The sequence below is a fragment of the Pholcus phalangioides genome, unplaced genomic scaffold (assembly GCF_987345545.1).
Source record: "Pholcus phalangioides strain wild (caught in Gottingen) unplaced genomic scaffold, Ppha-v1.0 ptg000008l_1, whole genome shotgun sequence".
NCBI lineage: Eukaryota > Metazoa > Arthropoda > Arachnida > Araneae > Pholcidae > Pholcus > Pholcus phalangioides.
The window spans coordinates 45,549,963-45,565,519 of NW_028301601.1; the positions used below are offsets into that span (position 1 = coordinate 45,549,963).

General features: G+C 36.8%; 2 protein-coding genes across 2 annotated transcripts in view; one reads left to right on the forward strand and one right to left on the reverse strand.

The window, feature by feature from the left end:
* Positions 1–4,173, reverse strand: part of LOC149084381 (U2 snRNP-associated SURP motif-containing protein) — a 65,618-nt gene extending 61,445 nt beyond the window's left edge. Inside the window, exons 1-4 of the mRNA XM_089234769.1 lie at positions 4,048–4,173; positions 1,391–1,468; positions 1,041–1,139; positions 103–217 (exon numbers count right to left, since the gene is read on the reverse strand). Of these exons, the coding sequence (XP_089090895.1) occupies positions 103–217; positions 1,041–1,139; positions 1,391–1,408 (232 nt within the window). The 5' untranslated portion in view covers positions 1,409–1,468; positions 4,048–4,173. The remainder of the gene's footprint in view (positions 1–102; positions 218–1,040; positions 1,140–1,390; positions 1,469–4,047) is intronic.
* Positions 4,174–6,187: 2,014 nt separating this feature from the next.
* Positions 6,188–15,557, forward strand: part of Dp (transcription factor Dp) — a 52,200-nt gene continuing 42,830 nt past the window's right edge. Inside the window, exon 1 of the mRNA XM_089234770.1 lies at positions 6,188–6,699. Coding sequence (XP_089090896.1) covers positions 6,654–6,699 — 46 coding nt within the window. The 5' untranslated portion in view covers positions 6,188–6,653. The remainder of the gene's footprint in view (positions 6,700–15,557) is intronic.

Here is a 15,557-nt window from a genome sequence, read left to right on the forward strand (position 1 = left end):
TTGAATGGGGTGGGGGAAGGCTGTTGGTTTATAATAATTTTTTTTATTTTTAATTTCTCTGTAAATTTCTAATAAGAATGAAATTAATAAGCCATATACTACCTCCCGACCCAGCATTAATGACACTTCCTCGCACAAACAACTTCCCGTGTTTTGCGGGTTCATCAAAAGTCGCAAGGAACTCCTCATAGACTTCTGCAGCCGCTTTTTCTTCCTCCTGCAGAAATTATTAATTTCTATTCAAACCAAAAAATGTGGTTCGCAAACAAATAAACAGGGAATTTTAGGAAATGTTTATTGTCACTTAATAATTAAAGATGCATTTACAATATCTGCTAAATGCAAAAAAAAGAACATTTTGAAAATGAAGCAAAAATACTTTACAGAAAAAATATATCTCACAAAAAAAATTGTAATGCTTAAAAAAGAAGAAATTTTATTAACATGAATTTATAAATATTTATTTACACACAGTGAAACAAGGTCATTATTACTGGGGGGGGGGGGGGCAAGATGATGATAATGTCAGCTCATATATACATTAGATCAGTCGACTCCACCTTTGACGATGGGGGAGCAATGTTCGTTCCCCCCCCCCGTATCTCCGCCCATGGAGAGAATCACCCTGTATATTAAAAATAATACAAGACCCAGAACAGAACCTTGAGGCACACCTTTTTTACTTCTTGAAAAGTACTAACCTTTTTTTTGAATTAAAACTGCTTGTTTTCTGTGGCAATAGTATGATTTAAACTATTCAAGTATGGTTCCACTGACTCCTATTGCAAATGGTTTATGTTTGTTAAAACTTCCAAATCCCCAAAATGACGCTATGTTATGGAATATTGATTACTGTTGAATCCACTGTTTAAATAGTTAGATCCAGTACGTACAGATTCATTAGAAATTTCCTCACTGGAATGTTTACGAGGCGCAAAAAAGTACTAGTAGTAGACACCCTCTGTTAACACGCTTCATTTTTTCTCATTAAAATTGATAGTAAAATATCAATAACATGCATGTTACAAAGGAAAACATACCAAGCTTCTGCATTTCTCTTTTCGAGGCTTTTCTATCTCTGATTTTGAAGGTTTTTTCCCAACAGGATTTATATTGAATGATTTCATTTTTTGACCAGCCTGGAGCAAAAAATAGAAATTATAAGACACACATAGCATATCATGACATACGTGTTCCCATGAGGACAGAGATGAATTTTCCTATCCTATAAACATTGATTTTGCACACAGCCAGTTTTCTTATATACATTGTATTAACAAAGGAGAGGGCATCTTCTCTATATACACGACACATAATCATTAAAGCAATATTTGCAAATATTTACATAATCATCAAAGCAATATCTATTAAACACTAAAAAAACACCTACCTTTCCTTTATCAGCCATGGTAAATGATTGTTAGATAATAGTTAGAGATCTGATAATCGAGACAAATTCCTAGAAAAACTGTACATAAAATCAAATTAGGAATAACTAAAAATACATAAAATGCATAGAAGTTAAGATAAAATCACCAAAAATAAGATAAGATTAATGTCCCACCAGAAGCAGGGCAACAAGCTTAGATATGCTGTAAAGTCGAGGAATGAGAGATAAAGAAAGCTATAAACTATAATGGGAGAAGGGTTGAAAACATTGTATAGCATACAGGTGACAAGCCATAAATTTTCCTTGTCCTTGCCTAGAGGGCAAGGGACAAGGTGAGTGAGCAATCAAATGAATTAGCTAGAGGGTTTTACAAGCCTGTGAGTGACTGGAAGAATGACCTAGAGAGCAAGGGAACAAGTCAGTGAGTGACCAAAAGAGTAAGCTAGAGAGTTTGTGAGCATGTGAATGACCAAAACAGTGATGTAAAGAGTGAGGGATCAGGTCAGTGATTGACCAAAAGAGTGACAGGGAGAGAGACCAGGTAACCAAAAGAATGAGCTAGGCATACGCAAGTATGAGAAAGGCCAAAAGAGTGACATAGAAAGAGTGGAACCAGGTCAGTGAGAGACCAAAAAGAATAACCTACAGTGTGTGGATGATCAAAGAGTGACCTACACAGTGTGTGAGAATAGGACTGCCCAAAGGAGTGATATAAATCACGTGCAATCATGAGAACGACCAGTGTGCAAGCACATGAACCTAAACATCCGATCTTTAAGTATTCAAATGTGAGCATTCCAAGAACTACAATTGCAAGCAATCTGCAAAAGCTATCAACCCAATAGCCACCAAGTGCCATCGAAATTGGTGTACTCAAAAGAGACACTGTGTGTCCTTCAAAGATTTATACAAATACAATACAAATCCACAACAGGCAAAATGCCCAACGAGATGGCTGAGAAAAAGATGCCCATAACAAATATGGATGTCATACAGTTCAGAAGCCTGGGACCATACCATAAAGGACTGGGGCTTTGTTTTCTTTCTTTTGCACTGTTTCTATCATATGTATATACATATGTATTATATGTATTATTTCATTTTTGTTTTTGAGTATTTATATGCTAACAACTGTTTTTTACTCCTTCTACTATTTTTCTTTTTATTACTTGGTTTTTTAAATATTTTTTTCATTATTTTTCATATTACTGTGTATTTGTTTTTCATATTATTATTGTTTCCACTATTTTTTTATATTATTTTATTTCATATTTTTTATCATTATATTTTTTCTTTAAAAATTATCATTTTTCTCTGGTGTAAAATCTGATTTTTTTTTTTTTTTTTTGTATATTTTCCACCGTAAATATGTATATACAATGCTGATTGTACCATTACACATATGGCCCCATCTTATAGGGGCCTACTACTGCTACTACTTAACCGTACATGCACTTCATACACATTTCTCAATGGAATTTCCACCAAATTGTTACATGCCAGAAAGTGTGCATATGTGTTGCGAATCTAATGTGAAGTTTGTTTCTGTGTAATGCTTATTATGTGAAGTACTGCCATCTGTCACCAATTTTTCTAGCTGAGCGTTAAGTGTAATGATTGAATACTTGTAGGCCTGTTGCTCTCTGTGGCAAGAGTTTTCAAATCTTGCCACAGGAGTGGGGACTGGCTCTCATTTACCCTTCAAATTTGGGAAACACAGAAAACCAACTTTATCCAACCACCACTGTGAAGTTGGAGCTGGTTCTCACGATGTAATCCTGTCACTATGACCACTTGACCACCACAGCAGCCTTATCTTATACTGTATAGTGCATAGGGAGATGTTTTTTGTGATAAAAATTTAAAAAGAAAAAAATGTGTGAACCACCAAGAGAGTGACATAGAAAGCATGGAACCAGGTCAGTGAGCAACAAAAAGAGTGACAGAGCATTTGTAAATGTGTGAATGACCAAAAGTGTGATCTAGAGTGTCTGCAAGCATGTGAATGCCCAAAAGAGTGATCTAGAGTGTGCAAACATGAGTGAACAGGAGAGGGACTTTGAGATACAGGCATATTTACAGGGATTGGGGAAAAGGTGGGTTACAGCGCAGAACTGCAAATTTCAGGAATGATCTATCAAGAAAACTAATCTAGAATGAGATAAAGGCAGCAAATTGTGCGTAGCCTGCGGGGAGGGGGGGGCAAAACCATAAATTTGTCTCTGGCCCTAGGTATTTATATAATTATACATAATGATTAATTACCCATGAAATTTACATAATTTATTTGGGAATACTAATCGGATCGAAATAAATTCCCTACTTTAAAAAATTTCACTTGGAAAAACATTCAAATATAATGAGGTGTTGATTGAATTTATGAATATTTATATGAATAAATTATTGTGTACTTAGGGTATATATGATAGACATTTGTGTAAAGTCCTAGAATACTTATGATCATGGACACACACAAAGTACGAATTTGACAGCTTTTTCAATAACATGGTTTATAATAGTGGATTTTGTATACATGAAAAGATTTGTATGCGGATTTTGCACCCTAACGCGATTTGTTACAAAATCGATCAAAATACTATACAATCAAGTAAATAAACAACCGTTCAACCATGAAATAGTGGTTGAATAAAACTTACACCGGACCCTTGGGATCGGATCGAAAATGCACTGATTGCGTCCTAAAAAAGCTATATTTCAACAACAACAAAAATTAACTAAAAATCTGTGTAAAGCCTCCATATTTTTACCTATATGTCGCCGCGTTGCCGAATTTCATGATTGATCTTAAAACTTGGCCAATGATTCCTAGCCAATAATTTAACCATGGAATGTGACGTCATATAAGTTCCTGTTCTCATGAATCCGATCAACGTGACCATTTGTCATTTTTTAGCTATGTTCATTTCTCGATAAAAATGTCTGTATAGATATGTAAAAAATGTCTTGGATTTGGGGTTCTAACAGGCCGTCTCTGAGAAGGGCAGAATAGAAACAGCCCTGGTCCTCACCTCCCCCTCTCAAGCCGAGATTGCAGTGTTATTTTACAGGAAAAAACGTAACCTTCCCTCCCGAGGAGAAAAAACACTTGAAAACCCCCACCCTTGAGAAAATTCTGCGTACGCTTCTAAATAATTATTTCAAACCGTATCCATGGTAACCTGGTATGGTGACTCCTGCTGTGATCACTGCTAACTAGGTTGTGATACGGTATGCAAATCGGATTCTGACGTCACGATCTCCCTTATATATATATATATATAGGGAAGATTTCCCTCTGCTGTGTGCTTCAGTTCAGCTCTGTATTCCGTTCCCCACCCTCCTCATGAAACATCGTTGCACTGTATGTATCCAGTGTAATCTCTAGGTTCCCCCAATATTCTTAAGATGGACCAGACCGTGTTATACCAACACCACACTAGCAATAGTGTGGTGTTGGTTATACCACGATAGACTCTATTCTTGTGTTGAGTCAGCCATGACTGTGTTGCGTTATGTTAATACACTATTGCTTTAAGCCATATTTCCAGCTCTTTTAAATGTGGCGATGAGTAAAAGATCGTTCCTCCGGACTTCGTCTGTTTCTGGTATGAGCTTTTTGGATCACGATATTTTTCTCTTCGGTCGAAGGTTTGAGGGCATACAAACCGTAACCAACATGGTAGCTTGTAAGATCACGGAGGAAACAAATCTACATCAAAGAAATATAGAAATGATTTTTTTTTTTTTCGTGATGGACGTTAGATATTTACATTTTTTTTTCTTCAAGTCCAAGCTATCGATCAGTTTGTTTCACGTCGAAAATGCTTATCAATTTCTTTTCCATTGTGAATATTAAAAATTCCCAAGCTATATGGATTGACGGAGTTCAATATAAATAAAACATTAATAGAGATTATTTATGCTTAATCCCTTTTTTAACCCTTAACCCCCTTTTTTATGCTTAATAAAATGTTGAAATCACATAATATGTTATTTCATTTGAAAAGTAGGTCCAGCTTTTTTTTTTATATTCATTGTTATCGACTTCTTAGCCAACTAAAGATATTTAGAAAATTTGATTTAATTTTTGAAATTATTCACGTGGTTCCAAACAAGGTCACAACTAGGAGGGGGGAGCAGGTGTGTCTGGTGCCCCGGGCGTTAGACCAGAAGGGGCATCGAATTTCCTCTTTAACTGCTTGTTCTACATGGCAAGGGGCGCCAAAATGCCGGTTTGCCCAGGGCCGTCTCTATTCTACCGACCGGTTTGCCCCGTGTGACAAATTATCTAGTTGCAGCCCTGGTTCCAAATCGGCATTTTTAAAATTGATTTCTATGGGAGAAACATCCTGCGCCTGTGCCTCAAAGTGTTGCTGAAAATGATTGCCATAATCATCATAGGAAAAGCCTCAGTGATTAACCTAAAATCTCCAACTGTGGTTAATCGACAGTGTTAGTCAGTACTGTCCAAAGAATATGATAAGTTCATCGGTGGCCATTAATTTTATACCACTGTAAAAATAATTTAAACATGTTTATAATATTTTAATTAATCTTTTCAACTGTTGCTAATCACTGTAAATTTTTGAAATTTTTACGGCTGAAAATTTTTTAATACTTCACGTGCGTTTTTTAGCGGGATTTCGTAAATAGGGTTTTTTTGGCGACTTTGGTGAATTTCCCACAGATGCCTGTCACGTGACAGAGAGCCATCCAATGAGAACCATTCAATACCTTCCACCGCCAAGCTCGTTTGCCGAAAGCCTTTTCTCCTCTTTTTAGTTCTTTCTCCACCACACAGTACCACTATATCATTTCGACAGTGTGTGTGTGTATTTTAAGTTATCCCCCCTGTGAGATTAGGCGCCCCCCTCTCCGAACAATTAATTGTTAACAATCATTAGCACTTTAATCATCAGTACCCGTACCAATTATACCGCGGAGTTGTCATATTGTTGTTGTTTATTTCTCTGGTCATTTTCCTTTCTCCTCTCTCAGCGGAAGCCGCGATCATCACTTATTAATGGGGTACTAGTGCTTTTTAAATTCCCCGTAGTACCACGAGTTTGAGGGGGGTTGCCCCTTAAATGGTCGCCATTTTCGTGGGGTACTTTTAAATAATGTACAGGTGTCTCTCTTGAGGGGTATTTAAAGATTATTATTTTTTGAATAGGCAAATTGATCGATCTTGGAATGAAAGCTTGATCGTGTTAATAATAGTTAATTAGCACAGCCCATCACGGTACTACGAATAACTAAAACCATGGCCCGATCACCAGCTTCGTTAGTGAAACTATGGGATTATGAAGGTATGTTAATTGATGTGATGATGAATTAATAGAAATTAATTCGAATTAAGTTACTGAAATATTACGTTTACGTCGGCCATCTTGAGATATTGCCGCCTTTTTTTTCTCTTTATACTGTTTTGTCATTAGTTAATCAATTGATCATGAGAATGTGTTTTATTGAGTGTGATCATGATGTCTTTCATGATCTACTTGTGTGTTGTTTAATTCATAAGTTAAATTCCCCTACGCACATGGATGAGGCTCCAGTCGTGGAGGGGGGGAAAACCCATTGATGGTCCTCCATATACAGTAGAACCTTTTGGATGAGGAGACACCCATGGTCCCCTGAATAGAGTTATACTTTATTCAGAGGTAAATTAGCCAATCTATCATGATCTGGTTGCATGTTTAAATTAGAAGTCGTCTCCCCCCCCCCCCCACTGATACACATAGAAGGAGGTCCCCTTACTGATGATCCTTTATATACAGTAGGACCTCTCAGTTAGGGCACCATAGTCAGGGCTATCTTAAGAGCATCATGGACCCCCGGGCCAAGTAGTTTTTCTTAGGCCCTACCTGATAAACTCTAGAAAATTTCAGCTCGATCTCATTTTTGTGAGGCAACTCTTCTCTTGAGGCACCTGAGTGGGCCCATGGTTTGGTGCACATGTAGGTGATCGTAGTGCGCATTCTTGAATTTTTACTTTTCTACATAAGCTACTAGTCACCAGCATATTGTAGATAAGTGAAGAAGCTGTAGGTGAGCACCATGGTATTTTCAGTTTTGGATAAAATGGCAGAAGAATTTGAAAAGTGTTACTGCATCAATCGTAATGAAGCTACCGATTGTGATGCAGAACCTTTTTGGTAGTACTTCTTGGTGATGGTTGTGCTGTGTGGATGCATACTTTAGAGTGTCCTGTGCAATCTCCAAACAGAGTTGCTCTTACTAGATCATTAGCAGCTTTGGCACAAACTTCTGAGAAATTCTACTGAAGTTCCAAATCGCCAGTCAAAATAGAATTAACGGATCCAGTGCTGATGTTTGCCTTATCTGCAAGTTCTCTGATCGTAATTTGTTGATTCTGCATCACCAAAGTTCTCACTTGGTCAGTGACAATCTCATTTCTTGATGATGAGGACTGACCAGAACGTGCTTCACTCTTCACTAATGTATAGCCAACTTTGAAGCGATTGTCCCACTCCATCATCTTTGTGGGTGCCTATTGTTTCATCTCTGGAGGCCTGTTTAATCTTATGGATTGTTTTCACTGGAGAATCGCCAAGCTTCACACTAAATTTAATGTAGTGGTGTTTAAGTTCTTCTGCTATTTTGTCAAAAGCAGAAAATACAACAGTGCTTACTTACATTTCCTCGTTCATCGGCAGTCTGCAGGCATGGAAAAATTCAAGCATGCCCGCTAGGATCACCTACATATTTGCATCAAACCATGATCCCTCTGTTTCGTTGGTTTACACGAAAAAAATAATGGCCAGATACTTTTTGAACAAACCTAAAGGTACCATTTTAAAAATTCGAGCATGGTAAAGGTCCACCAAAGATCTTGGCTCCAGGATGTTAGAGGTGAATTCATATGGCGGTTTTAGTGTGGGCAGAGTTTGCATAGTTTTTCTTATTTAATGTTAGGCTCATTGTTACATGGTCTTAAGCTGGGGTCACACTCATGTCCAGTCTGGTTCAATAGTCATTCACGAATTTTTTGCTCCCAATATTTGTCTTCTCTAGCTGCAATGAAGCACTGCGACGTAAGTTGGCTATGTACTAACCCAGACTGGCCAAATATTCCTTGGTGAATATTTGCTTCCATAGTAATTTATTAAGCCAACAGGTATTGCGACTGTTTGCATTCTTTGACCAATGTGTGGCCAGACTTATTAGAAGATTGGGAAGGAAAGCAGTTCCTTTAACACGCTGAGTGGTCCTGGTCGTTCTCCTTGACCATCCTTTCAGCTTCAACATTTTATTATCAATAGTGGAGCTGCCACACTACTTGCCCATGACCAGCCTTGGAATGTATTGGTATTAGGTGGACTGATATGATCTAATTACACCCTTATTCCTTATTAGTCTATTCACCTTTTACTTCGACTCGATCCTAGGAATCGTCTTGTAAACTATTCCTATTTTCATACAAAGCTTTCTTCAGGGATAATATGATACGCCCCTCTGTACCCTATGAACATTTTTGGTTCCAAACATCAACCATGATTCATTGGAATTCATCAAATTTTGAGAGATGGTTTTCATACACTTTTCATTCTTGCCACATATGTACTTGGGGGGGGGGGGGGGCAAGCTTAACATGTTGGTAATGGCATACAATCTCACTGTTCGTAAGGCTGTCTTGACATATAGCCATGTCCTGGTGGGGGGTCTGAATGATGAGATCTAGTACTATAATTTTTCGAGAGATGAATGTGTAAATTGATAGGGCATGTTGTTGAGATGGTTCAAAAAAGAAAATATATTCTTAGTGAAACTTTATATGAGAGCTATCCCTTCTTTGTTTTAAAAAGTTTTTCTGAGAGGTGGGTCCTTGTTAGGAGTTGAACTTTTAGGCAGTGGTTCATGACCAAGGGTCCATTGGAAGATTTCAAGGAGTCTGGGAACTTGAATGAGAAAAGTTATCTCGTTCTTTTGCACTGCTTTATAGCAAATATTTTATAAACAGGTCTGTAGCCTTCATTTTGTTGGGGGGGGGGGATCAATAGAGCATAAAAGATCAAGAACCCATAGTTTAGAGCAGGTATCTTCAACCTGTTGTTCACAAGCACCAGGGTGCTCCCTGAAGTACCCAAAATGTTCAATGCTGGTGTCAGATTTCGTGCTCGCGAGCACTTGATCAACATTCCAATCAAACACCTTGTATAAATTGCATTAAGGATTGAAATCATCTTGATTTCATGCATTCGTATGTCAAACTTGTCGCAAGGGTGTTCTTTTTTTTGTGATGGGTAAAAGCAGAGCTCGCAATGGGAAGAGGTGGAAGACCTCTGTTTTAAGAGGATAATTAAAGACCAGGAAAAAAAATTGTGGCTCTGTGTTTGCAGAGAAGTTTCAATGCATTAATATTTATCTATACAGGGTGTTTCAGAAAAACATCGCCAAAATGAAAGGACAATTCAGATATATAACAATCCAAAATCACATAGGAACACAGGTGCGCAAACACTATCTGCAGCAGCAGATGTCATTTAAAATAATACATAATACAAGGGTGACGAAAAAGAATCTACAATAATTTACTTAGGAAAAATACTATAGTAGATGCTCAAAGTTTTGCCAGACACACTCACACAGTCATCACATTGATGTTGCATGGGTTGTATGCTTGGGATTACTTTAAAAGTGTGTGATGCAACAACTGCCTGTAGCAGCTCTAGATGGTGGTTACACACCTATGTGATTTTGGATTGTTATCATATGCCTAAATTACCCTTTTATATTGCCGATGCTTTTCTGAAACACCCTGTATGCTTATATAGCATTTCATAATTGCACTATCAATTAATTTCGATATTATATATGTGTTTGTGAGAAGAAAATTAGTGATGTTAATATGTTTTTATTCATTGGAGGTGTTATACTTGAGGTGTTTTTATTCATTTAATAAGACTTGTAGGTTGAGTTTTGCTCAAAACTTGAATGTCTTTTATCAACTCTTGTGGTTCGTTCCATAAGTGCAGTAATATAGAATTTTTGAAGTCAACTCTCGTGGTAGTTGTGTGCTTTAATGACAAACTGTTTTTTTTTCTCTTTTTAAAATCAGACATAGGCCTATCATTTCCATGCTTATACATGTAGGCCTAAACATGTTTATATTGATTGTTTTGTATGTTTCACATACCCTTCACACTAGTTAATTCTTCGAGTATCAACTTGTTTGCTTTTGTTTGTTCCATTGAAAATGTAAAGCCACAATTATTATGCTTAAAAAAATAGAATACCTATTCGTATAATCATGCTTGTGGAAATTTGTGTTAACATGTTTCAAGATTTTATTCAGCTTGTGAAATGACTGCAGTTGTGATTTGTGATGATTGAGTTACAGGCGATGCATTACCAACATCAGCTTAGAATTGGATGAAGAAAAAAAAATTGTTTCAGGGATTTAAGCCTATTTATAACACATTACCAAAGAAAAAATGAATTCACAGTTTTTTGTAGGTTTTCTAATGAACAGTTTAGAGAATTTTTTTGAAAGTAAGCCTATTTTCACAAGAGATTTCTTTTCTAAGATGAGCATTAAATGATAAGTCCGGGATTCACAAATCACAAAAAAAATTTGGGCACCAATATTTTATCCTAATGTTTTAGGAGCCAAAATGTTTTTACCGGAGAAAAACAGTTCCAAAATATTTTTTTTTTTGCTTTTAGGGTATAGTGACCCTTTTTAATACAAATTCCAAACATTTTGTGCTGGTCTCGGACTCCAATTTAGTAACTAAAAGAAAATTTTAGGTGCCAATACTAATTTTTTTAGTCCCCATGGCGCCTGGGATTTGTCAAGTCCTGTAATAACTTATTTGTATATGGTCATGTTAGTGGTGGAACTTTAATTTTTGGAGATATTTCAATGCCCTTTTCCACGTTCTGCAGTTCTTGTAGTTTTTTGTTGTCCATTACCTTTTAAGTTGAAATTCAGTCTTTCAGAAAATAATCTTACCTTATTAATTAAATGCTTGCTATTACAACAGTGTTGAACAACTCCCAGATGCTGAGGCGCCATGAGGATTAAAAAATTGGTGTTGAAACCTAAAATTGTGTAGGTGTGATTTGAGACTGGTGATGAACAAAAATTTTTGGAATATTGTATATCACATGCCACAACCAATATTGAAAAGGGGGTCACTAAGTTCAGATACGTTAGAAGTATTATGCGCCTGTGGATCATTATTCTGGCGGGGGGGGGGGGCATGTTTGGCTCCTAAGAAATTTTCAGCTGGCATCTAAATTTTTTTAAAGTTTGTCTAGCCCTGCATAAAAGCATTAATCAGTCTTGTGATATGGAAGCGGGGTGTGTCCGGTCTTCAAAGGTCAAAGTCTTGTGATATGAACTTTTTACATCAAGTAGGCCTAGAAGTTTCCTTGTACATTAGGCTGAATAACTCCTTTTTGTTTTTTGAAATTTTCGTCTACATTGAATTACCAGGCTTATCTTTACAGGGATGCCAGAAGAAAAGAAGTGCAATTCTTATCTTTTGATCACATTTTAACATCCTATCATTTTTGTATGCCTACCAAATCTTTTAAAGAAAAGGTAGTTATATAATTGGTGGCAGCACTTGGGCAAATGTTTTCCTCCCAGGATCAAACTTTGCTTGCAGGAATCCCAGAGCAAAGTAAGAATTAGGGTCCCCTACCACTAGGATCAAGAATGTTTAGTTGGTGAGTAGGTTTTTGGGCAAATGCCCCACAAAAATAATAGGTCCAGCCAAGTTCATGGACTGGTAAAAATAAGACGTATAATTTGTGGGACTGTGCATACCATTAAGGCAAATAAAAACTAATGTAGAGACAATATTTTATTTATTAAATCTGAAATTATGTAGGGGTACATGAACTGGTTCGAAATGCAAGAAACCATCCCCACAACTACGGTTTAACACTTTAACTGGAATAGCAGAATCAAGTTCACTAAGCTTCCTGTAAAATGCCATGTGTCATATATTTTTTCTTCCATGGAGTAGGCTTTTTTCCAATTTTCAGCGGGTGCAAAGTAAGGAGTATAGGGAAAAGTGCTCACACACAACTTTACAAAATAGCTTGACTTTTTCATTGTTAAATTAAAGACTTTTAAAGAAGGCTAGATAGTTCGTCAAAGTTGGTTAGAGCTTAAGAGCACTTATATGCTATGATGGGCATAAATAGACAGTAAAACATGCGGAAAAAAAACTTCCTTATGTAACAAAAAAATTGCTATTCCACCTACCATTATCTATGAATTGCCAGTGAAGTGTTTAAAAAAAAGCAGCTCAAGAAAAATATTTACCCATGCAGGTCCTATTTTTGGCTCTCTTCTGACCATTTTTTCTTTGGTCAACTCAGATTTGGCACCACTCCTAGAACAGCATGTTGCATGACCCAAGAGTTGCCCCCGAGTGTGTGTATTATGTACAATATAGTGTATTTATGCTCTGGTCTAGTCATCAAGAGGCAATTCATTTACTTCATCACTTAAGGGGCGACAGAAAAAATGTATCAATGAATATGAATAGTGGAATTAGATCTGCACCCGAAGAGAATATCCATAGATGCAAAGAATTTATTCATTGCTTAAAAAAAGGTTAAAAAATTAATCTCTAAACATAGGAGGAAAGACTTCAAAAAAGATGGTTCATTTATAGGTTATAACAGAGCTCGAAAAATCCTGTATGCCAAGTGACCATGGTGACTAGAAAATTGGTATTGGTGCCTAAAAGTTTCTGTATGTAATTGATAAGTTAGAGCAGTCATCTTCAACCCATGAGCACCACAGTGCTGCTGGAAGTACCCAGAGTGCATGATGCTCATGTCTGATTTCATGCTCACAAGCACTTGATCGAGGTTTCAGTTAAACACCTTGTACAAATTGTATTCAAGGATTGGAATCATCCTGATTTCATGAATTTGTATGTCAAACTTGCCATAAGGATGGGTTTTTTTATGATGGCTACAGGCAGTGCTCGTTCGTGACTGGAAAAAAGTTGAAAAAGACCTCTGAGTTAGAGGCTAAGGATGAAATTTTCAGATTATAGGGTAGTACAGCCTTCAACTTGGAAAGGGGGGGATTAAGGCTTGGAAAAATTGAATGAATATTATTCAGGACAATTCTTCTTGACGGAAAAAAAAACATGCTTTTGATGGCCATGAAATTTAGCCAGTGCCTAATTTTTTTTCCGGATTTGTCAATAATAATCTTGGCTGTAACAGTGTGAACAGGGAAATGTGAAAAGCCCAATCTGTAATAAGTCATAAATTATTTGTTATCTTGATATATACAGTAGGTTCTTGATAATCTGGCTGTACACTAGTCCAGCCCTTCTGGTAATCCAGAATTTTTAAGTGGGTTTTCTTAGAACATAAAAGAGGAAAACATGTTTATGTAAAAATGTTTTTATTATATGAATGGCTTTTTCAGTTGACTTCCAGTATTTCAGCACATCATAGGTGCCGTAACCTAGAGGCTGAGGCCATTTGAGGCCCCCCCCCCAATAAATTTTGTAAGGGGGTTGAGCCCCCAATAATTTCTGCAATGCACCCTCCCTCCCCTGCATATGAGCTTGAGTCCCGTATATAGGTGACGACCAGCAACTTTCATTACTATTCATTTCCATTACTATTTCTTGTCCATATAAGTTGCACATTGCTCTGTTCTACCAATTTCTCAAACTGTAAGCAGTTGTAGAAATTTGGTAAATTTTCAATGACTTAGATTTTACAGTTTATTTCTCGAACCGGGATATCTACAAAGGTTTAGAGCAGGGGTAGGGGGGACACACCTATGGGTCGCAGGGGCTTTGGAGGTGGGCTGTTGTCTGAATCCAACAATCCTAACCAATGACTCTGAGCTATAGATAACAACCCAAACTTCATTAGCAGGGGCTTTCAAAATAGGTTGTACAAATCTACCTACGGCCTGGGGCTGTTGGGTCATGACTTGAACGTGATTCGCAGGGCTTTAGAGATAAGTCATACAAATCCACTAACAGCCAGGAATTCTTCAGCTATGAATAATGACCCGATCGTCATTCACAAGGGATTCAATCATGACTCATTCTTGATTCGCCTGGATGTTCTGTCTTCTTAGATATGTTGTAAAAATCCACTTAGTCCTGTTATAAATGCACTTATTGCATCACTGATTTCACTAATTTCGAAAAACACACAGTTCCATGGGTCACGAAGCTGATCTTGTTGATTTTGGCTGCTGAGAAAAGATTAAGAAACCCTGGTTTAGAGCATAATTTGATTAAAAACACAAGTGTTTTCCATGAAGATGCTGTATCCATCTTTAAATATTTTTGATGGGAAAAATATCAAATATTTTTAGTAATCTAATTCATGGCCTTATTCAATTTTAAAAAATGGAAATATTCATTGAGAGAAATTGAAAATAGCTTGTTGGGGTAGTAAATACGTACAGCAGGCACTCAGTTATCGTAATTCTTAAATTACTTCCATGTTTTAGTTTATTTTTCCCATTATTTCTGTATTCTCTGACAAATTTGCTTGTGCTGAATATTTCTTCCTTCCCCCCTTTTTTCAATTTTGTTCAATCTGTGCAACATCTAAGTTTGATTCCCATCTATTTTTCACAGAATAAAACTGTTTACTAAAATAGTGTTAAACAAAACTCTAAAAGTTTTTTGATGGACTATCATTTTTAGTGACAAGGAAACTTTTCATTTGAATAGTACAGTGAATAGGCTAGACATAATGTCAGGATTCAGAGATCAGCAAATCCTCATACTGCCCAGACCAGGGTCCTCTAACCGTTAATACAGACGTATCTGACATTTTTGTGGGGCACACTGTCACACTAAGCTATACTACACAAATGTTACCATAGAGCTTAGTGGGCCATGCATTCAAGACCCTTGGTCTAGGCAGTATGAGGATTTGCTGATCCCCATATCCTAACATCATGTGTATTCACTTTGCCACTCAAGTGAAAAGTTGTCTTTTCACTGAAAATCACCATCTATCAAAAACTTATACATTATTACTCATTGGCAATTGAATCTTATAATTAATATTTACAAATTATTCAGCTATGAATTCAGCCCAGAGCCATCTTTATAAATTTGCATGCTTAACCTCGAAAAGTTTTACAAGATCTCATTATCATGAGGCCTTTTCTGCCCTTTATGCA